Source organism: Myxine glutinosa, chromosome 10, assembly GCF_964187855.1.
Source record: "Myxine glutinosa chromosome 10, kmMyxGlut1.1, whole genome shotgun sequence".
NCBI lineage: Eukaryota > Metazoa > Chordata > Myxini > Myxiniformes > Myxinidae > Myxine > Myxine glutinosa.
This window is the reverse complement of record NC_136270.1, coordinates 93,714,015-93,739,651: the sequence shown is the minus strand read 5'-3', so window position 1 is coordinate 93,739,651 and position 25,637 is coordinate 93,714,015. Positions and strand designations below refer to the sequence as shown.

The following is a 25,637-nucleotide window of genomic DNA, read 5'->3' as shown; positions in this document are numbered from 1 at the left end:
GAAGGGAGGGAGCGCAGCGCTTCTAGCGCTTCTGACTACAGCACACCTTAAAATTAAAAAAACTTCGGGTTTTAAAATTAGTGTGTTACGCGTAATTAGCGCTAGCAGAAGAGGGAGGGAATCTAAGGGAGGGAGCGCAGTGCTCCCTCCAGCGCTTCTGTTAGCGTAATTAGCGTATTTCGGAACGTTAATTTTTCAACTTCATTATTCGGAATCAGTACGTCCCAGAGAACCTTCGTAACGTTACTTTTTCAACTTCATCCGATTGACATGGGACCAACGGCATGTGACAAAGAGTGAAACATACAGGCTACATTTATTTGACGACAATGAGTTCCGACTTCCGACCTCGGTGGGATGACAGGCTGAGTCAACCCCCCTGGTGTGAAGGGGGAGGAGGAGGGGAGGGGGAAGAGAAGGGGAGGGGAACGAGGGGGAAGGGGATGGGAGGGGGGGAGGGGGAGGGGGAAGGGGGGAGGGGAGGGGGGGGAGGGGGAAAGGGGGGGGAGGGGGAGGGGAGGGGCCCTTCTTCCCCTGGGCACCCCCGCACCCTTCCCTCCCCCCTTCCCCTCCCCCCTCCCCCCTTCCCCCTCCCCCCATTCCCCTCCCCTCCTCTTCCCCCTCCCCTCCTCCTCCCCCGCTTCCCCCTCCCCCCTCCCCCCCGTTCCCCTCCCCTCCTCTTCCCCCTCCCCTCCTCCTCCCACTCCCGTGCAAAGCCGGGTACCTCTGCTAGTAACGCATAAGATCAACTAATTTAGTTGAAAAAATCTTCGATTTTCGCAAGTAATAAAAACTTGGTAATGAACACGCCAATGAAAGTGTGTTCATTATTAATCAGCTGGTCCTCTTCGTTGTGTTACGAATTCATGTGAATTACTATTCAGGTCTTTGCTTATCAATGTGTAGTCGATTAAAGGTTGTTGTGATTAAAGGGTCAGGAGCCCTTCTGGGGAAAAGGAGACCGGAAACGGAAGAAGAAAAGACACGAGGTCCTGGAGAAGCGACGATTCTTCCTCTTCCTCGCCGAGCTCGGACGCGAGCGGTATCGATTGAGCAATGTAACAGAATCGGCGTTTAAAAGCCCGTTTAGTGAGAGGAGTTACCGGGACGTGTAACTACCCTTTGACACGTCAAGTCGCCGTGGGTTCGTGCACGGAACCAAGCAGCTGGCACAGTTCGCCTCACCGTCTACAAGGCCGCGTACGGGTCGCATCTTGGGCCGCGCGCGCTGGGCAAGCCGCGTGTTGCTTTGCCTGCTTTGCTGTACCCGCTTTGCTTGGCCAGGAGGTGCGTGCTGCAGCCGTTGTTCCCAGTACGGGACGTGCCCGGTGAAAGCACGTCAGGAAGGGTCCGTTCAACCGCCCACGTGCGGAGATCGAACTACCGGAGTACGGAGACATTGAGAGAGACATTGACCATGGAGGGAGTCGGGAGTGGGGCTCACGTGAGGAATGTATAAGATGGCCATCTTAGAGTTATTATAGATGAGTTTACATCTTTGTACTATTGATTGCTGATTGTGGATGGTTGTTGATTGCTCGGGGAATATATCATTGATTATTCCGGATCCTTGGTGTGGGGTTTCTTATTGATTGGAATTCAGATTTATGCGTTACGAAAGAGCATAAATAATAGATCTTTCTGGCGGAGTTCCTCTCACGGTCCGGGGGTCACTGAGACCAGGTAGTCACCGGGAGGACCACGTAACAGTAGTAGATGTACCTATTCCTAGTGTATCCTTTATTAACTCGGTGTAGCATTGAATGGAGTCCATGCATTACAGTATTGATGCATTTTCATGTATTCGTGTTTTAGGGGAATGTTTGGGGTCTAAATATTTTTGTGCCCAGGCCCCCCAAAAATGTTAATCCACCTCTGATCTGGAGAACCCTGAACAAATTGCGAATTCCTGCCCTGACTGCCGGACTTGTGCCGGAGTAGCGACCTGACCAGGATGGCAGCCGAGTAACTGCTTTGGCAGCACCAACACTCTGCATTAGGCATGCTACATGACGATGATAATAATTCGATAAATCATTTGATGATGTTGGCCTCTTAGAAAGCGGCGAATATTGGCATTTTGTCTCCTTGTAGTTTTTGTTTTTTCTTTGTGATTTATTTTCTTGAGTTGGCCTACCAGATGATTGAAGTACTGTATTCAGATATATACATACAGTATATGTATATCTTTATAATTATGCCTCCGCCGATGAAGTCGATGGAGGCATTATGTTTTCAGGTTGTCCGTCCGTCCGTCCATGATAGGTTTTCGTTACCGCGATAACTTGAGAATGGCTGGAGGTTGTTTGCCATAGTCATTCTTGTCGTCCCTTCCTACCTTGTTTGGTTGTTTTTTGGGGATTCTGTCCCTACATGTTTTGGTTTTTTTTCATTTAAAAAAAAGTTTTTTTTTAAGTCACCAGAGGCATATTGTTTTTGGGTTGTCCATCCGTCTGTCCATGATATGTTTTTGTTACCGCAATAACTTGAAAATTGCTGAAGGGATCTAAGTCAAACTTGGTACAGGTGCAGTGCCTTCAGAAAGTATTCACACCCCTTGACTTTTTCACATTTTGTTCTGTTAGCCTGAATTTAAAATGAGTTAAATTGAGATTTGTTTTTTGTCTTTGATCTACACACAATACACCATCATGTCAAAGTTTTTTTTTGAAATTTTTACAAATAAATTAGAAATGAAAACTGAAATGTCTTGAGTCAATAAGTATCCAACCCCTTTGATATGACACTCAGGTGCATCTAATTTCTTTTGATCATCCTTGAGATGTCTACAACTTGATTGGAGGCCATCTGTGGCCAATTCAATTGATTGGACATGATTTAGAAAGAAACACACCTTTCTATAAAAGGTCCCACAGTTGACGATGCATATCAGAGCAGAAACTCTACCATGAAGTCTAAAGTACTGTCCGTAGAACTCCGAGATATAATTTTGAGGAGGCATATTGTGTATACACATTGTTTTTTACTGTAGAGCGGGGATTACCTCGATTTAGTAGTACTGTACACTGAATAAAATGGGCGAGTACGTAACTTCTGCAATGTCAACTTTTCGCACTTATTTTGAATTTGTTTTAATGGAATAAAATTAGCAGGCAGAAAGACATCAAGATAATTGAAAGATAAAGTTTTGGTGCTTGTGTGATGCCAGCCTACCTTTAATGTCTCAAAACGGTGGCATTAATAGAGAGACTACAGAGTCTGTAGGTTTACGAGAACAACTGGGTCAGGAGGATTGCGGGAGTGAAGAGAGTGGATAGAAGGAGAATTGATGAACTGAGTGGGGAGATTGTTGTGCAGATGAGCTTGACGGGGACATTGATAAAATGCCTGTTGAAGTGGGCTTGACACTTGGTGCGGGTGGAGGAAAAGAGAATTGCAAAGAGAGTGGGTAGGTTGAGGGAGCAAGGTGAGAGGAAAAGAGGGAGATCGTGGTTGAGATAGGAAGATTGTTTGAGGAATATCAATAACGTGGTGGTGGTTGTTGGAGAGTGGATTGAGTTGGCTGTGGATAGTGGGAAGTGGAAGGGTATCAAGGTGAAGGCAGGTCAACATATTGGTACTGTTGGACCTCACCTCTTACAAAGGGAAGAGAGCAGTGGTGGAATGGTAAAAATTATGCAGGTAAACTATATGAATATCACTTGAGCCTGGGAAGCAGCCTGAAGGCTAAGCCGTTGAAGCGTGTCGGTGGGCTGCAAGGCACAAGGTGTGAAGGGTGTGGGAGGAGGCAGCCCTCCCTCACTCCCTCACTCCCTCTCTCCCTCTCTCCCTCACTCCCTCTCTCCCTCTCTCCCTCCTCTCCCTCCTCTCCCTCAATCTTCGCCTCGGTGTAAAGCTGCGTGGTCTTGGCTGTTTTCTTGGCGGCAAAACGGGCGGCATTTTGTACCCATATGAATGGACGGCAATTTTTCCCGTGCCATCCCTAATATATATCGTACGATCGTACTCTAAGATATCTGGTTGTTAATTTGCTTATAAGCAAATTTAGGCTTTTCCACTTCATCTTGACACCGCTTCATCGGATGATGCACAACCTTTGGATAACTGAAATGCTAAAATGAGATTGAATACCTCTTCTTCCCTTGAACTTGATGCCAGATCAGCTCATGTATTCTCTTCTCTTCAATCTCGAAAATGTGTAAATATGGGACCCTCATGTCCATCGTGTATCTTCAGTGTGACAGGGGGTGAGCTCATGATGACAATGTTATTCTGCCTCTTCCACCTGCTGCAATGAGAGGGAAAATCACCCCAAAGGACCACTGCTAGTTTGACTGAAGGCAGGATTTCCTTGCAGAAGGCAGGTGGCACTTAAGCTGTTCCAGCAAAGGAACAGCTTGAGGTGCGAAACGGGGTTCAAAATACACAAAGGTAGAGGGCAATTTCACGACCGAAAACACAACGGGGACGAAAAATATCGCAAAAGACCCAAAGCGTGGAGGGCGATTTCACTATCAAAAGCACAATGGAGGCGAAAAATATCACAAAAAGAGGTGAAAGTCACCTTTATGTTTTTACCTGTTACCTTGTGAATATGGATTATTTTATGCAAGTTGAGTCTCAGGTATTACGATCACTACTGTTCATCAAGCAAGTCCTCACTTTGGTGCTCAAGTGGTGCGATGGGCACAGCCATGTTTGTTACTTTATTGTCACTGTAAGCACCGTTAGCCTGGTGTTGGCTTAGCGGTTAGGGTGCTGGCTTGGGATCCTAGGGGGCTGGGGGGAAAATTTATAGTGAAGTTGGTGGCATTCCATTGCAAATCCCCAACCTTCCCACCGAAAGCAAAGTTGAAAGATTGCAAAACATTCCACCCAGGGATGACCCTATGTCAAATTTTGAGTTAGATTTGTTTTCTCTTTTAACTGCTGTGACCCCAAGTCCCCACTTCCTGGGGCATGACAAGGTCAAATCCAAATACGTGTTACATATTCATATGCCCCTCAATATTGATTGCATATACAAAGTTTCATTAAAAGATGCGCCCGTAATTGCATTTTTTGGTATTTGACCTTTTGACGCCACACCAGGGGGTGGGCACAAAAAATGATATTGCTGTCACACACACACCTTCGTGTCATGTGGTGATCGTAACTACCAAGTTTGATGAATTTCTGCACTACAACCGTTTAGGAGGTGATAGCAGAACAGACTTAGACAGATGAAGCCCATTACAATATCCCCCCCTGTTTTTTTTCTTTTCTTCAAAAAGTGTGGGTGTAAGAAAAAGTCCCATTTAGGGTGAATCAGATCCTGAAAGTAGCAGGAAGAAGGAGAAGGAAGTTGAGGCCAGTGAACAGCCTGAACATGCATTCGTTTTTGTGGGAATTGGATTGCAACTGGGTGGTGGGTAAACATGCATAATGTTGTTGTTTCATATGCAGCCTGTGGCTGTTGGTTGCATCATTTTTATGGAAGCACGTTTGTGCTGCTGATTACCAGTGAGCTGGTACTCGATTTGCCTACCTCGGACGGATGACAGGCTGAGCCAACCACATCTAGCATTAATTCAGCGATCGACCGGGATTCAAACTCGGGATCCTAGGATCCCAAGCCAGCACCCTAAGCGTTAAGCCAACACCAGGCTAACATGAATAATAATAATAATAATAATAATTATTATTATTATTATTATTATTAATTAATACATCATTTGAGATTGTGTATGTCTTTCTTTCTAAAGAAATCAAATACATTTTATGCATAAAAATAAAAAGATCCCATTTGAACTCTCTATTGGGGGCATTTTCCCCACAAATAAGAGTCCTCTGGGACATTTTCTCAACTTTGAATCCTGATATGAACGAAGCATCAGTCTGTGCAGTACAAAATGGTTTGCCTTTAAAATAGTCATATGTTGTCTATATGGCCTATGTTTGACTTTGACAACCTAAAGAATGTTGATAGATTTCGAGATAAAGACTCCGAGGTCAATAGCACATCTTCAAAGTAGTTTAGTGTCTTTGACGTCTGGTCTACCTCATAATGATATAACCTCTAAAAAAAATTCTTATAATCTTTGCTCATATTTTGTAAAGTTGATTTGGATGGTTGTAGCTGACTCTATCTGCACTTTCATTGCAGGTTCAACTATCGTGCTACCCATTATCTGACATCGCACAGCCTCTATGAATTCTTCAACTGGTTTGATGATCGAGCATGGTACCCCTTGGGCAGAATTGTTGGTGGCACGGTAATTAATGTTCTCATTGGGTGTTTGTTTATTACTTCCACCACCAAAGGTGGGTGGAGGTTGTTTTCACCCTTGTCTGTCTGTTTGTCTGTCTGTGAACAAGATATCTCAAAGTTGTGGACAGATTCAGACTAAATTTGGCAGAGATGTAGTGTATGTGACAAGGACGAAATATTTATATTTTGGTGAAGATCCGGATTCAGATCCGGCTACTAGAATTTCTTAAGTGATTCTTCACCATTGGGAGATGGGGTGAAAAGCGATATATAACACGATATTTAAAAAAAGTTATGGACGACTTATGACTAAACTTGGTGGACAAGTTTGTGAGGTGACAAGAACAAGCTGATTAGATTTTGGTTCAGGTCCGAATCCAGATCCGGCCTATCAGTGGGATACAAAACGTGAAATGTTCAGCCTGACGTAGGTATGCGCTCTGCTGAGTGCTGTTCTAGTTTGCTTTTCATTTATGTCATAAACTTGCTTCTCGCTACACCTCTCATTATGCTTTGTTGCTGCAAACTGACACCTGTGGATAACATTATGGAAGCAGCTGAGATCTTTATGTAGAATTAAAGCTCAGTCTCCAGCTTGAATTATGAAGAATAATGTCTTTCATAAAATGTACTGCTATTTATACTGTTACGGTCCGCGGATAAGGATGTTGTTTGCCGAGCGAAGGCACCGCGGCCGAACAGTTTCCCCGATTCACCCAAACGTTGGCCGTATCGCGCCACAGATATTCAATGTGGGAAAACTCTAAAGCGACCGAATGCAAAGAGGAAGAAGAAGAAGAATAAGACTTACAGAAGAGTAACGGGGTTTATTATTTACACACACACAAGCAAAAAGAGCAGTCACGGTTATTTACAGGGGACATGAAAAAGCAGGTGACACAGTGCAAATTACTAGCTTATACAGACTTAATTGACTACCCAGGACAGAACGAACAGAACAAACTCACGTACACGAATGGGGAAATTGCAGGCAGGATTGGCTGGAGAGGAGAGGAAGGTCCGGAGCTGGCAGCACGATCGGCGCGTTCGGCAGCCGCCGTCCCTTCGCGGCCCTGCTCAAAACCGCCGTCCAGGCCCCAAACGGCTGTCGAATGTTGTTGCTGCTATGGACGCTGCCGCTGGCGAGCAAGGTGACGAATAGCAGGCTTTGTGCTTCCCTGGATGATCTCTGCTTTTGGACCTCACAACTCAGCTCTTGTCATAGCTCATCTCTCTCAAAGCTCATCTCTCTCAAAGCTCATCTATCTCAAAGCTCATCTATCTCAAAGCTCATCTGCTTTGGACCTTTTTTCAACTCTCTTCTCCTCTGACGACCCAGCTCTTTGCTTTGCACCTCACCACGCAGCTCAGCGCAGCCCTGGTCACTCTTGCGCGCGCGCGCTCTTATAGCGCCTCCGGCGATTAAGCCGCCGGCCTTCAGGACACGCCCATCGGTGTGCTCACCTCGGCCATGGTTGGTCGCGCGACCCTCTGGCTCCGCCCTTGATGACGACGGGCGGGCACGCCTTTCTTCCCCAACCCTGCCTTGTGGCCAATGGCGGCTTTGGGGTTGGCAATGCGAATGCCAATTGACGAAAGGGGAAATGGAGGTTTTTTGGGAATGGGAATGAAGGGAATCTATCTTTTTCACTTGGTACAATGGAGTGTCATGTTAATGGAAGACAAGGCCTTACCCTAAAACACATAATAAGGATATAAACTACTGAACAAGGGTATTATAGTGTCCTTCAATGTGGTGTTCCATGGAATTAACTACCGGGACGCCCTTTTTACCTTTACACAACTCTGGAGGCAGGAGGCGCAGAATAGACAATAATAATAATAAAGCACACAATAAAAAAATACCATCCTCATATCCGCAACACTGCACCCTCCTCCTCTTAGGCACGACCCGGGCCTACAACTTTAATTTAGTGTGACACGTAGGTGTAGTTCCCTCTACTTTTAACCTGACCCTGAGTGTGACAGTTTTAAAACATAAATAAATATGTCCCGCTGCTCCATTGCACCCTGCCTAACAGACTCACGCCCACAGCTAACCGAATTGCGGAATGGTCTTCAAACTACACACTGACGGTGGGGAGCATTATTTACAATTGACGCTACTTTATTTACAATACGCAACCCAGGACCTGTGATTGTTCTTCCTGGGGGGGAGACAGTCTGCTCTGCATCAATGCACCATGAAAGCACCCAAAAATGCACCAATACACCCTCAGGCACCAATCGGTGCACAGTCATCATTGTTCATCAATGTTCAATAATAAAAATAACCAAACAACCCCTAGCCCTGCAGGTGGTCTCTTGCTCTTCGGCTCCCTCTGCTGGCTATTTGCTTTCTTCCAGATGTCATTTTCCCTTGCTGGCGGCCTATTTGCAATAAAATGCATCTAACGTGTCCGTTTTTATTTTCTTTATTTATGGCCCACAGGGCCGACTATGTGTGGTTCACCTGTGGGGCATCGGTGCCCTGTGGCCAAGGTCCGCCAGCAAGCTTTTGGGCCTTCATGGCCGGTTCCAGCAGAGGGGCCATGCCCCAACCCATGGGGTCCATAAGTGGTGCTCGGCCACAGACATGTGGTCCATAATGTGGTGCATCGATGCAGACAGCTGGTTCTGGGAGTTCCGGGCGCACAATGGCCGACTCACGCACGCTCCCCTCGGCGCCCAATGGCGCACAGGTCCTCATGTGGGAGACAAAAGGGGGGACAGACAGATGAGCGAGGGGTAAGGTCACAAGGGTACACATCAAACAAGGCAATGCAGGGCGAAATGCATACGGAGAGTGAAGTGAGAAAAGCTCGTCCCTACCGTACGTCACCCCCCCTGTCACCTACCCTACCCTTGCCCTTACCCCATATGTACAAAAATCTACACATTTACAAATCCGTCACTACCGTCACGTCTTCCCCATATTTCCCATACCAAATTCGTCTCCACAATCCCTCTATCCAAAATTTACCATCACCCAATTCATCATCAATCCTCATAAGGAGGGAGAGATGGAACAACAAGCACAATGTCACACCCACATCATGATGCGTCTCACATTCCAAACATTTGCATCAAAAATAATTAAACATGGCATGGTGTGGAGGTACGTCATCTCAGGTGAGTGCATGTAGATGGTGCGAGGAGACTTCAATCCTAACTATCCTCTAAATGACTTTAACACACTTTACACTACCCGGGGTCTTTCCCTGCCAATCCATTGGCCAACTTACACTATGGGTTCTAAAAACCAATTCCCATTGACCAAACTGTGGTGCTTCTCAATTTGGGGTCTCACTCCCCCGATTCATCTCCCGGTGCCCTTGCACAATTTCTGGGCTGTGACGTGTAGCTCTCACAGCAGGTCTACCCACCTGCACACCTCCACCACTGTAGTTGCCACCCGAGCTTACCTGCTCCTTACCTAACCTATCTAACTGGGGAAGGCCCCTCCTGGCTCTGTCACTCCACTCGGTGCCCTCTGGCACTGGGCTACCCAGGTCCGTCCTCCGGATCCTCGGGCCCCATCCACAACAACTACCGGCTCCCAGAGCCCACCTGCGGCCTCTCCTGGCCGACATCCTCACAGTGGTGGAGTGCCCAAACCAACTACACACACTAACAGGCTACACGCCCAGCCATTTCCACAACACTAATGCACCCATCCAAATACCATTCTGTCACCCGTACCACAGATGCCAATATCCAACCACAATTTACCTATACCCTCTACCTAACACTTACACTACCCGCCCCGGGTATTCGTGATGGGGGTCCACTCTTCCCCCATTCACACCTTCGCACCATCCACTCCACTCCATAGTTTCCCCCATACTCACTCCACGACCATCCATTCCAATACTCCATATACTACACACCATTTATTCCATACACCTGTTCCTCATACCTGTTGTTGCACACCTGTGCACTCACACCTGGTGCCACCTGCACCCTCCTCCTCTTCCTGGACCAGTTGGTCACACAACACACATCACCATTACTCACTCAAACACTGCTGCATACACCTGTTCAGTTGCACACCTGTGCAATCACACCTGTTCACCATACACAAGGCATCATCTAATCTACCTGTTGCCCTGCTAACTTAGTGCTCCCCGTCTTCCCTTTAAACTAAGCACATACCACGTCATTATCATCCACACTACCCTCTCTGCGTCCCCACTACAGGTGTCATTGTCACTACCTAATCTTAACGTCACCTAAAGTCATCTTCTAGGTCCCTACACATTATCCAAACCCTCCCGGGCTAGTTTTCACTGCCATAAACCCCATAACCTAGTGCTCCTTTGCCCCCCGCTGTGAGGGATGGTGGATTGGCCATCCCATCACATGGGGCACGTCCCACTATCAATTTTGCTTACCAAATTCCAACCAATCAAAAATTTCCAATTACTGCCAATTCTACCCACTATTCTAAATTTCGTATCAAATCACTATCACTATTACCATCATCACAGTCCACTCACTTGTGCCTCTCGGTGCGCCAATTCACTTCCACAGCCCGGCTTCGTAAAGCCGAGCAATGAATGCGGGTTGTTTGGTGCCAGCGGCTGGATACGTCCCGCATTCGGTGCAGGGACGGGGGCTTACCCGGGCCGAGATCCCACTCACCACCTCGGCACGGAGCCATCCCATGGCCCGATCTCGACCTGCTGGAACGTCTCAACAAAAAGGGGTCGCCATGACGACCCTTCCTATCGGGATGCCCGCTCCGCCTAGTGGAGCACGGACGCGGCCGTTCAAAGCGAGGCCCAGCGTGGATCGCGTACGGCGGTCCTTTCGAACCCGCCGTGGTTCGGATCCCCGCTGGTCCTCGCGGCACGCGAAACCCGGCACGCACCGAGGGCCCGATTCGGCTATAAGTCGCTCTAACCGCTAACCCGGTTACTGTCGATGCCTCACCTGCATGCTTACACCCCGCAGCCCGTTCCTTGCTCATACATCCAGCTGTTCCCATGCTCCTCGTCATTGCACCTTCTCTTACACACCCAGGTACACTCATTCCGCTCACAGACTTGGTCACACACCTGACCACCGAACACCTTGGCACACACTCGTCGTTCGCACACCTCACTAACACACTTCTTTGCGCCCCCTCCTCGGTCACCTCCTCTGTGACGATCACAGGTGTGCTCTCACTCGCACACCCAACCACGTGCCTCACGACCAATTCCAGTGTGCATTCCCACACACGCTCTACCCTTCCAGGTGTGCATCCTTCCATTCCAGGTGTACTTCCTCTCTCACCTGTCACAACCAACTCACGCTCAGTGTCACTCTCACTACTTTCACCACCACTCTTGACAGCGCACTCACCCTTACTCTCAACAGCGCACTCTTTCCTCATGCACCTGTCCGTTACACACCTTTCTCGCGCACACTCTTCCGTTACTTCCTCCGTAACACTCACCACAGGCGTGCACTTTCTTGTTACATCCTCTGTAACACTTCTCACTACGGGTGTGCATTCTCCCTCACTCTTGACAGCGCACTCTTTCCCCATGCACCCGTCCGTTACACACCTTTCTCACGCATCCTCTTGCGCACACTCTTCCGTTACTTCCTCCGTAACACTCACCACAGGTGTACACTTTCTTGTTACATCCTCTGTAACACTCCTCACTACGCGCTTCCATGTGCTCCCTCACACACGCGCTACGACCGACTCACTCTCGACAGCACACTCACTCCTTGGCGCGCACTTTTTCCTCACACACCCCAGAGTCAGACATTCTCGCACACCTCCTCCTTCGCACACCGTACCTGTCGCACACTTCACCAACGGCCTCTCATGAACACCCGGATCCAAATCAACCCCCAAGCTGACTGAAGCTTTCCTCACATCATATACATTTCCACGTATATCGCCACTCACCTTGGCACCTCGTCTCTGCACCTCCTTCGCCACCTGCAAACTCTTTATTTGGTTAGCGAGCACATCATCACGATTTGAGCACCGACCTTGTACATATTCCATCACCTCCTCCTGTATTTCTCTCTTAGTTTCTGTCCGTCTCTTCTTAATTTCACTCGCCTCTTCTTCCACTTCCTCTAATTTTTGCTTCACCTCTTTTATTTCCCGGTGCATCTCCTCTATCTCGTCCTCTAAGGCTACCGTGACCGTCTCTATGTGCATCCTCACCTGCCGGTCCTTTGTCTCCATTACCTCTGTCACCTCGTCCAACCTCATTGTCAGTCCCTCACGTACCATCTGACATTGCCTCTGTGTCGCTATCAAGTCGTCCTTGATGTCTCTTTGTGTCGCTTTCAACCCTCCTAGTACCGCAGTGTTCTTTTGTACCTGCTCCACTAACTCCGTCTGTCCCACCGTCAGCTGTTCCACCTCCTCCGTCAGATCTTCTATTCCCCCTTGTAACTTTGCCGTCCTATTTCTCACCTCTTTCTCTATACGCTTTTCGCCTCGCTTTACCTCCTCGCGTACCCCCGAGACCTCCTCACTTACACCTCGTCGTATCTCCTCTTTCATCTCCTCCCTCTCTTTTGTAGATGCTGCCCTCATCTGTCCCAATTCATCCCTCTGAGCATCCAATTTGGTTTCTACCCCGATTTTTACCTCCTCTATCTGCTCTCCCATTTGTTTAATTTCTCGGGCGGATTGCTCCCCTATCTCCCGCAATTTGTCTTCCATCCTATCTTCTAACCCCCTTAACCCATTTTTCACCCCCTCTAACTGATTCTCCTGGGCAGCCATTCTATTTTCCACCCCCGTTAACCCATTCTTTACCTCTTTTATTCCGTTGTCTAACCCCTCAAATTTAGCTTCTAGCCGTTCCCCCATTTCTCCCATTTTGCCCCCCATTTCGCCCCCCAATCGCTCACTATCAGCCCTTGCTTCGTCCCTCATTCGCTCACTATCAGCCCTCGCTTCGTCCCTCATTACCCCCAATTGCTCACCCTGAGCATCCATCCGGTTCCCCATTTGTCCCATAAGGGCCCCCATCATTCTGTTTTCCATTTTTTCACTATTAGCCCTCGCTTCGTCCCTCATTTTGTCCATAAAGGCCCCCATTTGCAGGAAAAAAAGGTTCGAATCCACCAGCGGCGCTGCTACGGTCACGGGCGCCGCTAAATTTGGTGCCGCTACGGTCGCGGGCGCGGCAAAATTTGGTGCCGCTACACCCACGTGCGTGAGGACGCCATTTTGCGCGCCTGAAACCTCCTCAACCACCTCCTCCATATACATTTCCCCGAGGTCCTGGGTCGATTCTACCCCATCTATCTCTCCCACCGGCATCCCGTCGCCTTGACCAGCCATGGCGCGATTTCAAAATTCGGGTTTTTCTTTAAAAACAAAACAATTTCCAGCAGCTCGTAATTTTGAGCGCGTTAAGCGCGCTTCGGGTCCGACCCCGCTCCCGACACCAATTGTTACGGTCCGCGGATAAGGATGTTGTTTGCCGAGCGAAGGCACCGCGGCCGAACAGTTTCCCCGATTCACCCAAACGTTGGCCGTATCGCGCCACAGATATTCAATGTGGGAAAACTCTAAAGCGACCGAATGCAAAGAGGAAGAAGAAGAAGACTTACAGAAGAGTAACGGGGTTTATTATTTACACACACACAAGCAAAAAGAGCAGTCACGGTTATTTACAGGGGACATGAAAAAGCAGGTGACACAGTGCAAATTACTAGCTTATACAGACTTAATTGACTACCCAGGACAGAACGAACAGAACAAACTCACGTACACGAATGGGGAAATTGCAGGCAGGATTGGCTGGAGAGGAGAGGAAGGTCCGGAGCTGGCAGCACGATCGGCGCGTTCGGCAGCCGCCGTCCCTTCGCGGCCCTGCTCAAAACCGCCGTCCAGGCCCCAAACAGCTGTCGAATGTTGTTGCTGCTGTGGACGCTGCCGCTGGCGAGCAAGGTGACGAATAGCAGGCTTTGTGCTTCCCTGGATGATCTCTGCTTTTGGACCTCACAACTCAGCTCTTGTCATAGCTCATCTCTCTCAAAGCTCATCTCTCTCAAAGCTCATCTCTCTCAAAGCTCATCTGCTTTGGACCTTTTTTCAACTCTCTTCTCCTCTGACGACCCAGCTCTTTGCTTTGCACCTCACCACGCAGCTCAGCTCAGCCCTGGTCACTGTTGCGCGCGCGCTCTTATAGCGCCTCCGGCGATTAAGCCGCCGGCCTTCAGGACACGCCCAATCGGTGTGCTCACCTCGGCCATGGTTGGTCGCGCGACCCTCTGGCTCCGCCCTTGATGACGACGGGCGGGCACGCCTTTCTTCCCCAACCCTGCCTCGTGGCCAATGGCGGCTTTGGGGTTGGCAATGCGAATGCCAATTGACAAAAGGGGAAATGGAGGTTTTTTGGGAATGGGAATGAAGGGAATCTATCTTTTTCACTTGGTACAATGGAGTGTCATGTTAATGGAAGACAAGGCCTTACCCTAAAACACATAATAAGGATATAAACTACTGAACAAGGGTATTATAGTGTCCTTCAATGTGGTGTTTCATGGAATTAACTACCGGGACGCCCTTTTTACCTTTACACAACTCTGGAGGCAGGAGGCGCAGAATAGACTATAATAATAATAAAGCACACAATAAAATAATACCATCCTCATATCCACAACAATACCAAGGAAAGTATCTTACCATAATGATACTAATATGGACACATCAATTGCTTTTAATTGGGCACACTCCAAACTTTGTAGCTTGTGTGCAGATAGCCTTGAAAAAGGTCAGGTAAAATTTGTTATTAATTATTGAGTCAAATTTGGCAAAAGAAAATTGAGAAAGTTCAGGAAATTTGTGGGATTGGCGAGAGGGAGGGGAGGGTGAAGAAAAAGTGTTGAGAGGGACATTATGGGAAGCAGGCGAAAGTTATGACCTTTTTGTGTAATTCGCATTCGATATAAATGCAATAGTGATTCTTGTTTTGTGTTTATTTGATGGTAAAATAAATAAAAAGTTGTAATTTTGGTTTTTCATTATCATGTATTGCGAACGTGGTGTCAATCCATGCGTTAGTCTGTCTCCCGTTTACGGCGGCCGCTTCCTGTGCTGCGTTTGAAAAGCTTCTGATTGGTTATTTTGCATTTTCATTTCACTTTTCTTGATGCAGTACAATCAGTCACTTTATTGTCCCTTGAAGTAATGTTTAAAATCAACATGAACATCTAGATTGAAGTAGATTTAATACAGATCTTCATGGGGTAACACAATTTAAAATATCTGTTATTTTGCCCTCTTTTCAGATCAATCTCTTCACAAGAGATTACAAACGTAATATCTCATTTAATATTCTTTTGCAACAGCAAAGTAATCTTAATGGCTTTACTGTATAAATTGTACACAAATATAACAATGAAGGTTATTATCTCTATCGTCTAACCCACCCTATAGGTGTACCCAGGCCTCATGGTGACGGCAGGCAGCGTTCACTGGCTGCTGAACATGCTGAATATTACCGTGCATATCCGCGACGTGTGTGTGTTCCTGGCACCTGTGTTCAGTGGCCTCACAGCGTTTGCCACCTACCTTCTGACGCGAGAGCTGTGGTCTGCAGGAGCAGGCCTCTTTGCAGCATGTTTTATCGCCGTGGTTCCTGGCTACATCTCTCGTTCGGTAGCCGGTTCCTATGATAATGAGGGTGTCGCCATCTTTGCGCTACAACTCACTTATTACTTTTGGGTGAGTGAAGCGACCAGTCATTGCTAAAAAAAGATACATATATTTAATATTAAGTTGGGGCTCATATAAGAGCTAACAGGTAGAACATATAATAAAAGGAGTGGGAGACAAGAGGGGGAGAGAGGGGGAAGTATAACAACAGTAGGGAACAGGGACATCAGGAGATATATGGAAGAGAGAGAGAGAGAGCTGGGGTGAGGTACACGGGATAAACAAGATGGACACTATAGGGGATTTCAGGAAAGAAAAGGGAATTTGAAGAAGGTGGATTTGGGGTGTATTAACGGGGGTAGAAAAGATTAAGGTTTTGGATGGGGGAAGATAAGAGATGGTGGTGAACAGCAGTTTTGAAGACCTGGAGGGAGGAGAGGGATTGAAGAGAGCGAGGTAGTTTGTTTCAAAGGTGGGGAAAAAAGAGGAATGAAAGAGTGAGGGTGAGCAGAGAGTCTTGATTTTGGCAGTTTCACCAGAAGAGGGTTGCTGTCAGATCTTGTGCGTCCTGAGGGAATATTTGGGGGACAGAGCACAGACAGGGCTGGGGGGGCTAGGCCAGAGAGGAGTCGGTAGAAGACAGAAAGACCACGAACCTGCCTGTGGTGAGAGAGTGAAAGGCCCTCAGAATCGGCTTCATTGCGGGAGATTCCAATGTTTCTGAATGCTTTGGTTTCTACAGGAAAAAAGCCGAGCTAGGTGTGAGACTGGCTCTTCCACGAGCCTCGACTTTGTATCCAAAAAGGTTGCTGTTTTGAACTTGAGGTTCTGCAGTTATGATACATGAAGTGGCAGTGATTGTGGTAATGGTAAGGTTTCTGGATTTGAAAACGCTTGTATCCATCTTGTCCTGGATTTTTATTGGATCCAAGGAATGAAATTACTTTCTAACTTGGTTTATTTTGACTTGGTTTTTTTTCCCCTTTTATCCAGTAAACAGAAGTTAAGAATGCATTGGAGGCTGGAATGTTGTTTTTACTTGTCATTTCTGTAATCGTCTTTTAATCAAAATTATCCATTTGCACAAAAGTTTTGTCGTAAATGTGAAAACAAAAACATACAAACACGCAAAATGGGAGAAAACAACAGCAGTAGAAAATGCAAGCATTTTGATCATTTCTAACCTCGGTCATCTGTGATCCTCTGTATTGTAGAGAAAATAACATAACCTGTCATTGGCATAACAAGTGAAAATCATAATTTGGGGAAGAATCGTTACGTAAACGATGAGGAAAGCCGGGAGAAAGGTTAAGGCTGGAAAATGTGGAGATGGCCATTCATAACTCGTTATGTAAAGTGAAGAGAATTTATCAGACCAGACACAGGAAACCGTTAAATTGCTTGGAGGAAATGTCTTGTTTTGAGCTTTTAACCATACACAATTGGCATTTCCTTGGTTCTTGTCGGTCCTGCACATGAGGAGAACACAGTGCTACAGGTTTGGTACTGGAACAATGATGGTTCTGGGAAGAATGTGTTTTATATTTTCACACTAAGATGGACCTCCCTGGGCAGTGTCGAAACCTACTGTGCGTTCCAGCATTGTGTCCAGCATTTACCTCTGCCTCGTTATCGTTAGCTTTGTTATTTTCTGCCTCGTATGGCATTCACGTGGCTCGACCGATTTCAATTTACAGTATGGAACGTCTACAGAGGTCACGAGGTATGGATTTGCAGAGGTCACGAATAGGTAAGTGGTCAGAACAATGCGTAACTATTTAATAAGTTGTACTGTTCCTGCATTGATGGTCTGTGTTGCTTCTTGTGCAGGTCAAGTCTGTTAAGACCGGTTCCCTTTTCTGGTCCGTATGCTGTTGCCTATCCTACTTTTACATGGTAGGTATTGGTAATACACTTTGAAATTCTCCTAATTTTTTATTGTCAATATTTCTTGTCTGCAAAAACTTATTGCACTTTTTCATTCCTTCCATACGAATTGTAACCCCATTAAATCTTGTGTGAAAGTGGTGTTAGCCATCCCACTTACAAATTATGGTACTCCGACTATTCCACACTCACCCCTCCCCCACCTCCTCTCCCCCCACCGCCCACCTCTAAATATTTTTTCACCCCTGTCTGTCTATGAACGGGATATCTCAAAAAGTTATGGACGGACTCTGACGAAATTTGGTGGACAGGTTGGGTGCATGACAAGAACGAAATTATTGGATTTTGTTGAAGATCCGAATGCAATAATTACCTCCGCCACGAAAGGTGGATGGAGGTTATGTTTTCACCCCTGTCTGTTTGTCTGTTTGTTTGTGACCAAGATTTCTCAAAAGGTTGTGGACAGATTCGGACGAAATTTGGCAGAGATTCGGATTCGTCTACTAGAATTTTAAAAGTGATTCTTCACATTTGGGAGATGGGGCCAAAAACGATACATCGCAGGATATCTCAAAAAGTTGTGGATGGATTTGGACGAAACTTGTTGGACAGGTTGTGTGTGTGACGAGGAAGAATCGAAGAATGTTTATACATTATATAAATTATATATTGTGATTTTCTGGTCTACTCTGATACAAAACGTAAACTTTTCACCAGGCGGAGGTATGCTCTCTACTGAGTGCCGTTCTAGTTTTTTTGTTTTTTTAAAGTGATTCTTTACCATTGAGAGATAGGGCCAAAAACTATATATAGCATGATATCTCAAAAAGTTATGGACTGATTCGAATGACACTTGCTGGACTGGTTGGTTGTACAACGAGTCATATAATCTATTCAATTTTGGTGAAGATCCGAATCCTATCATTTTAAAGTGATTCTTTACCATTAAGAGATAGAGCCAAAGACTATATATAGGACGTTGTTTCAAAAAGGTTATGGATGGATTTGGACGGATGAGTTGGGGAGGTGACAAGAACACACCAATTAGATTTTGGAGGTCCAGATCCAGATCCGGCCTATCGGTAGGATACAAAATGTAAACTGTTCAGCCTGTTGGAGGTACGTGCTCTACCAAGTGCCATTCTAGTTTGCTTCTGCATCCATCTTGTCCACCCCTTGCGTTCTTCCCTACCCCTCATCGTTACCCGCATCCCTTGTTTGTCTGTCTTTGTCTATTTTGTCCCTAGACCACACCATTGGCTTTTCCCCCTTCTCTCTCCCACTGTTCCTTTTGTTATGTTGCGTCCTTACCCGTTCTGTGTTCGACCTCTTTCAAAAGCCTTGACTCTGGAAACAAAAAAACAGCAACTGTGCTTTACTGATTTATTTTGTTTCTTGATGGGAATACAGAGCCAGCTGTTTGGTCTGCATTTAGGTTGTGGGTGTTAAATTTGCAATTGGTATGTTTAAAAAGAGTAGGCCATTGTGTGCTGATACCCTAGCCAATGTACCCTCATTATAGTTATTTGTACGATTGGCATTACCTGCATTAGGTGAGAGTTCTGGAATGTGAATGTTGCATTGGCAAATTTGCCAAATGGCCTACTCCCATTTCCTTGTATCCTTTAATTGTTAACTAAGAACCTTGGTCAAGGGACTAACACACTGGTGTACTCTCTTAGAAAGGAATGAAAAGCAGAGATCTTTACGTCCACACATTATGTTTGCCCTGTTTGCTCATCTGCAAAATGTTGCTCTAAGATACGGAACCCCCTGTTGTCACCAAACCAAGATGACTAGTTGTAGTCTTATTCAATTCCACAGGAACAATCCAGGACCGCACAACTTGGGGGCGAGCACGTTGCGTATAAAATCCAAAGTTCTATGAATGTCTTCCATCCACAAATTAATTATGCCTGTCTGGTTCGCTCCTGAGATTTCACTGGGTGCTTTCGAGTCTACGGCATCAACTAAAATATATATTTTCCCGCTCCTTTTTGCACTCATAATACGTCGTTGGTTCGGAATGAGGATTTGGGCGCTGAATGTTTTGCATTACAAGCTCCATTATCACCACGTTTTTTGAAAAAACAGCTTTGTTGGGTGACCACATCATAAGATGCAAACCTCTCATCAGCACCAAAAATAGAAAAAAAAGTGGGGATATTGTAATCGTCTCCGTATGTCTCTGTCTCTTCTGTCTGTCCACCCGTCTGTCCATCTATCTCCTCTTAAAAGGTTGTGCAGAAATTCAAACTTGGAAGTCATGATCACCACATGAAGGTGCGAGAGCAGTATCATTTTTGGCCCCGCCCTGTCAAAAGATAAAATAACAAAAAATGCCATTACAGGCACATTTAAAAACTTGAAATTATGTATGTGTAATCCTAACACTGGGAGACGCATGAAATATGTAACAATTATTTGTATTTGACCCCAGGTTCATGCCCCAGGGGTTGGGGATTAGTGGCACAGGGGTTAAAATGGGGGAAAAATTTACTCAATTTGATATTGGGTCATTCCTGATGGAACTTTTTGCCATCTTTCAACTTTGCTTTAGCTGGGAAGCATGGGGATTTGGCGATGGCGCACTATCTACTTCACTGCAGTTTTATTAATGGAGATTTCTATTTTTCAAAATACCGGGTAAATGTTTGTATTTACAGAGGCCCTGCACCAAATGAAGTGGTTTTTCATAAGAGTAGTAGAAAATGGCCAAGTCAAGTGTTAAGTGAGGGGTTGGGCAAGAACAAAAGTAATGCAATACTGTGTCCTGTGCAGGTATCTGCCTGGGGTGGATATGTCTTCATCATCAATCTCATTCCACTACACGTACTCGTGCTGTTGTTGATGCAGAGGTACAGCAGAAGGCTTTATGTAGGTATGTATTGCAAGCAGCCAACCCAATACATCAGTGACGCAAGGATTTAAATGGCATCTTTGAAAGTTGTTTTTACACCTGCTTGTTGTTTTAAGTGGAGAATGGTAAAAAAAAAAAGTAATCTGGTATTTTGAAATGAGCAATGAGTGAGTTTCCAAGATAAGGTGTGACTTTATGTACATGCGGACCCCTCTGTGCAGCTTACAGCACCTTCTACATCCTCGGACTCATCCTGGCCATGCAGGTTCCTTTTGTCGGTTTCCAGCCAATCCGTACGAGTGAGCACATGGCTGCTGCAGGTTAGGTTTGAGCACCGCATTTGCCGAGTAGTAATGTGGTTTTATGAAAATGGGATACAATTTTGATATAAAGGAGAAAATTTAGTAGAGATGGAGAATGTGCTCTTTCAGCCGAGTCACAAACTGGGTGGAATATATATTGTGTGTGTATATAATAAATTAATGCTATTTAAAAGTTTCCATGGTGGAGCACCAATAAAGTAAAAGGTTTACGGTCTACACTAAGTGTTGGTTCTTTAAAAAAACAAACACCTTTAGAGGCCATTTTTCCCCGCAAAGCGGGGGTTGGCCTTTTTCGGGCACCGTGGTTGTTGTTGTTTTTGTTGGTCCCCTTTTTGAAGCAATGTTTTACGGCCGGATGCCCTTCCTGCCGCCAACCCTTTTTGTCGCCTTTTACAACAAACAGGGAATTACCAGTGAACTGGTACTCAATTAGCCGACCTCGGAAGGATGACAGGCTGAGTCAACCCCCCTGGCGTTAATTCAGCGATCGACCGGGATTCGAACCCAGGATCCTAGGATCCTAAGCTGGCACCCTAGCTGCAAGCCCAACACCAGGCTTAAAAGAGCTATTTATATTCTTTACATTTTAAAAAATAACTCCAAAGCAAAAGAAAACTAGAAAGAGCAATCAGAGATTGCAGACCCTCGCCAAGACGTGTTTTCAGTGGTTTTTAAGGCTTTTGTGTTAAAAAATATATGGCGGACGAAACACGTGACCGATGACGTCATCACTTTTTTTTTTCTCCGCCAATTTATACCTAGATGATGCTCACGCAATTTCATCTTGATCGGATGAGGTTTTCTACTTGTCGAATTATGACGTCATAATGGAGGCACCAATAACATCATTAACATGTTATTCCACATGGAGAGTTCTTTAAATGAGCCATGTCTCAATTTTTTTCTATGCAGCGCTTTCGGAGATATAGAGGTGCAAATTTTTATCGGTTTTTCTAATACAGCGGCTGAACCACGTGACCGATGACGTCATCATTATCATTAAATTGTACAGGTGGAGTTGCACCTATGGTGAAAATTTCCTGTCAACAAATTTCCTGTTTTTTTTTCTTCACTCACTTCAATACTTCGGTATTGGCTCACTGGCTCAACTACCGCTCTTTTCATCACCTTTCAACTTTCCAGTCCGTGAGCAGTACTCTTTTAATTTATTTGTTGTGCTTCCACTATCAGTGACAAATATAACCTGCATCGAGAACTAGGCCACACCACAACTGCTCTTAAATTCAACGGTTATTCTGCCCACAAGATCATCACTAAACCACCAAAAGCTCGTGTTGTGTTGTTGTGGTTGGTTGTCGACTAAAGAGAGTTGTGGACTGATTCAGACAAAACTAGTTGAGCAGATGGGGTTTGTGACAAGGACGAATTGATTGGACTTTAGTGAAGAATTCGGAATCGATTCCGAAACAGCAGTTCAGAATTGGAATCGATTCTAAAATGTTAAGAGTCGCCCAAGCCTAATTCACACCCCTTTACTTTTTCACATTTTGCTGTTACATCTTAGAAATTGAAAAAAAGTGAAAACATCTTCGAAATTTTAACAAATTAATTGAAAATGAAATACAGAAGTATTTATTTAGCCCCATGGGTCAATACTTTGTCAATACTTCAATACCGCTTTCTGGAGCTGGCTGTCCAACCAAACTGAGCAACTGGGCAAGAAGTACCTTGGTCAGGAGGTGAGCAATAACTCAATGACCACCCTGGCAGAACTGTAGAGTTCCCTGGCTGAGATAGGAGAAACTGCCAGAAGGACAACAGTCTCTGCAGCACTTTACAAATCTAGAATTTATAGGAGTGTCCAGATGTAAGGAAGCCACTCCTGAGAAAATGGCACATTACAGCACACCTGCAGTTTGCAAAAAGCCACATGAAAGATTTTGAGAGTATGATGAAAAAGATTGTGGTCTGATGAATGAAAATTGAATGAAAACAACAACAACAAACAACATGCATTTTAAAGGCCATTTTCCCTGCTAGAGCGGGGGTTAGCCTTGCGGTCCCCATGACAATCTTCTCCATTTTGCCCTATTTTCTGCATCTCTCCTTGTTAACCCCCTTGCCCGCATTTCTTCTTCCACCATCTTTAGCCAAGTCTTTCTCGGTCTTCCCCGTCTTCTACTTCCTTCTACATTCATTTCCATCACTCTTCTCAACCAGTCACTTTCATCCTTCCTCAACACATGACCAAACCATCTCAACCTGTTCCTCTTCACAGCATCAATCACAGGCTCTATTCCCATCATCTTTCGCAATTCATCATTTGTCTTCCTCTCTCTCAACGATACTCCGCACATCCGTCGAACCATTCGCATTTCCACCCTTTCCAACCTTCGTTGCTGCTCTACGTTCATTACCCATGTCTCGCTCCCATAAATCATAACACTTCTCACACATGCAGCATACACCTTTCCCTTCAGCTTCAACGACACTCCCCTCATCATCAGCACGCCACTCAATTCCCGAAACTTCTTCCATGCACATCTCACTCGAGCAACCGTTGCCGAGTCTGATCCACCTTCTCCATTCAGCATGTCTCCGAGGTAGCAAAATGTTTTCACACCTTCCAGCTTCACGCCGTCTCCAAGATCCAACTCAACATTTCCTCCATCTGCAGCTCCCTCTGTGCACACCTTACATTTGAATGTAGCTGCCACACTGGTTAATGACCCTCTCAGACCACTACATTTTTGATGAACCCACTCAGCGCACATTGTACACTGAATGGAGTTCACTCCGACACCCTTCCTACACACAGCACAGGGCCACTTCCCAGTTCTTTCCACCTCACCACATGCTTTACCACTTGCCATCACCTTCGTCTTTCCGATATTCACCTTCAGACCTTTTGTCTCCATACATTCCTTCCACGTGTTCATCTTTTCCTTCAGTCCATCCATACTTTCCGCAATCAACACCAGATCATCTGCATACAACAACTCCCACGGTAAACCCTCCTTTACGTTCTGAGCCAGCACCTCCATCACAGCTACAAATAGTAGTGGACTTAGTACCGACCCCTGATGCACTCCCACCTTCACCTAAAACTCACCACTGTTCCCGTCCTTCGTCCTTACAGCTGTGCGCGCTCTTTTGTACATTGCCATCACTACTCTGATCAACCATTCCTCCACTCCTAACTTCCTCAATGCCCATGTCAATACTTTGCGTGGAACCCGATCGAATGCTTTCTCCAGATCAACAAACCCAAGAAACAACTTCTTCCTCTTCTCCATGTACTTCTCCTGCAACTGCCTCACAATGAAAAGCGCGTCTGTCGTTCCTCTTCCTGGCATAAATCCAAACTGCATTTCGTCGATCTTCACTTTCTTCCTTATCCTCCTCTCCAACACCCTTTTCAATACCTTCATTCCATGCTACAATAACTTTATCGCTCGGTACGAGCCACACTCCAGAGGGTCACCTTTCCCCTTGTATAGAGGGACGAGGGTACTCAGTTCCCAATCCACTGGAATGCGGCCTTCTTTCACCACCAGATTACAGATCTCTGTCATTCTCTTCACACCCCAACTTCCTGCTGCCTTCAACATATCTCCCACAACTCCCGTCGGCCCTCCAGCTTTTCTACCCTTCATTGCTTTTATCGCTTCCTCAACTTCCTTCTCAGTTATCTTCTCTGCCGGTCCTAAAACTGGGTTACTCTCTATGTTGCCATCCCATTCATTCTCTGTATTCAACAGCATTTCCATATATCTTTTCCATCTTCCTTTAATTCCATCTGGGTCGACAACGATTTGTCCCACTTCATCCTTCAAGCAGCTCACCCCCATCACATCACACCTCTCTTTCGCTATCTGCTTTGCAATCCTGAATACTGCTTTCTGACCCTCTTCCAAATCCAAGCGTTCTTCGAACATTTTCCTACATGCCTCCTGCGCCTTTGCTACCTCTTTCTTTGCAGCCTTCCTGGCTGCCTTATAACTTTCATGCTCTGCTGTTTCTGCTCCCGTACCCTTCGCCTTCTGCCACTCCTTGAACTTCTTCCTCTTCTTGTCAATCCTCTTTCCAACTTCATCATCCCACCACCATGTTTTCGAGTGCCTCGGTGGTCCTTTTGTCCATCCACATACCTCACCAACGGCTCCCAACAGACTAGCTTTCATTGACATCCAACCACTTTCAAGCTCAACCACATCATCCTCAACCCTACTCAGCCTCTCTTTTAATGCCTCCCTTACTGTCACCTCTTTCAACCTCCACACCTTCATTCTCGGTTGGTACTTCACCCGCCGAGCTCTCCTCGCACCTATCACCCTTACGTCGCAGACAACCAAGTGGTGCTGTGAAACAGCCTCCTCCCCCGGGATCACCTTTGTGTCTCGGAGGTGCCCCCTATCTCGCCTACGCACCATCAGGTAGTCAACGGTTGTCGTCGACCCACCTGACGTGTATGTAACAAGCTTATTATCCTCTTTCTGGAACTGAGTATTACAAATCAACAAATCAGCTCCATCAGCAAACTCCAAAATCCTTTCACCTTCTCCATTTCTCACACCATATCCGTAACCCCCATGAACTCCGTCAAAACCATCCATACTCCTTCCCACATGTCCATTTAGGTCTCCTCCTACCACAACAACTTCCTCATCTTTCACGTTTTCCATCAGCTTCTCTATCGCACACCAGAAATTGTCCTTCTCTTCATCGCTCCGACCAACCTGCGGAGCATATCCCGAGATGACG

At 46.0% G+C, this 25,637-nt stretch overlaps 1 protein-coding gene across 1 annotated transcript in view; it reads left to right on the top strand.

The window, feature by feature from the left end:
* Positions 1-25,637, top strand: part of STT3B (STT3 oligosaccharyltransferase complex catalytic subunit B) — a 59,269-nt gene that overhangs the window by 5,335 nt on the left and 28,297 nt on the right. Inside the window, exons 2-6 of the mRNA XM_068126459.2 lie at positions 6,107-6,215; positions 15,624-15,911; positions 17,673-17,738; positions 20,511-20,610; positions 20,811-20,909. Coding sequence (XP_067982560.1) covers positions 6,107-6,215; positions 15,624-15,911; positions 17,673-17,738; positions 20,511-20,610; positions 20,811-20,909 — 662 coding nt within the window. The remainder of the gene's footprint in view (positions 1-6,106; positions 6,216-15,623; positions 15,912-17,672; positions 17,739-20,510; positions 20,611-20,810; positions 20,910-25,637) is intronic.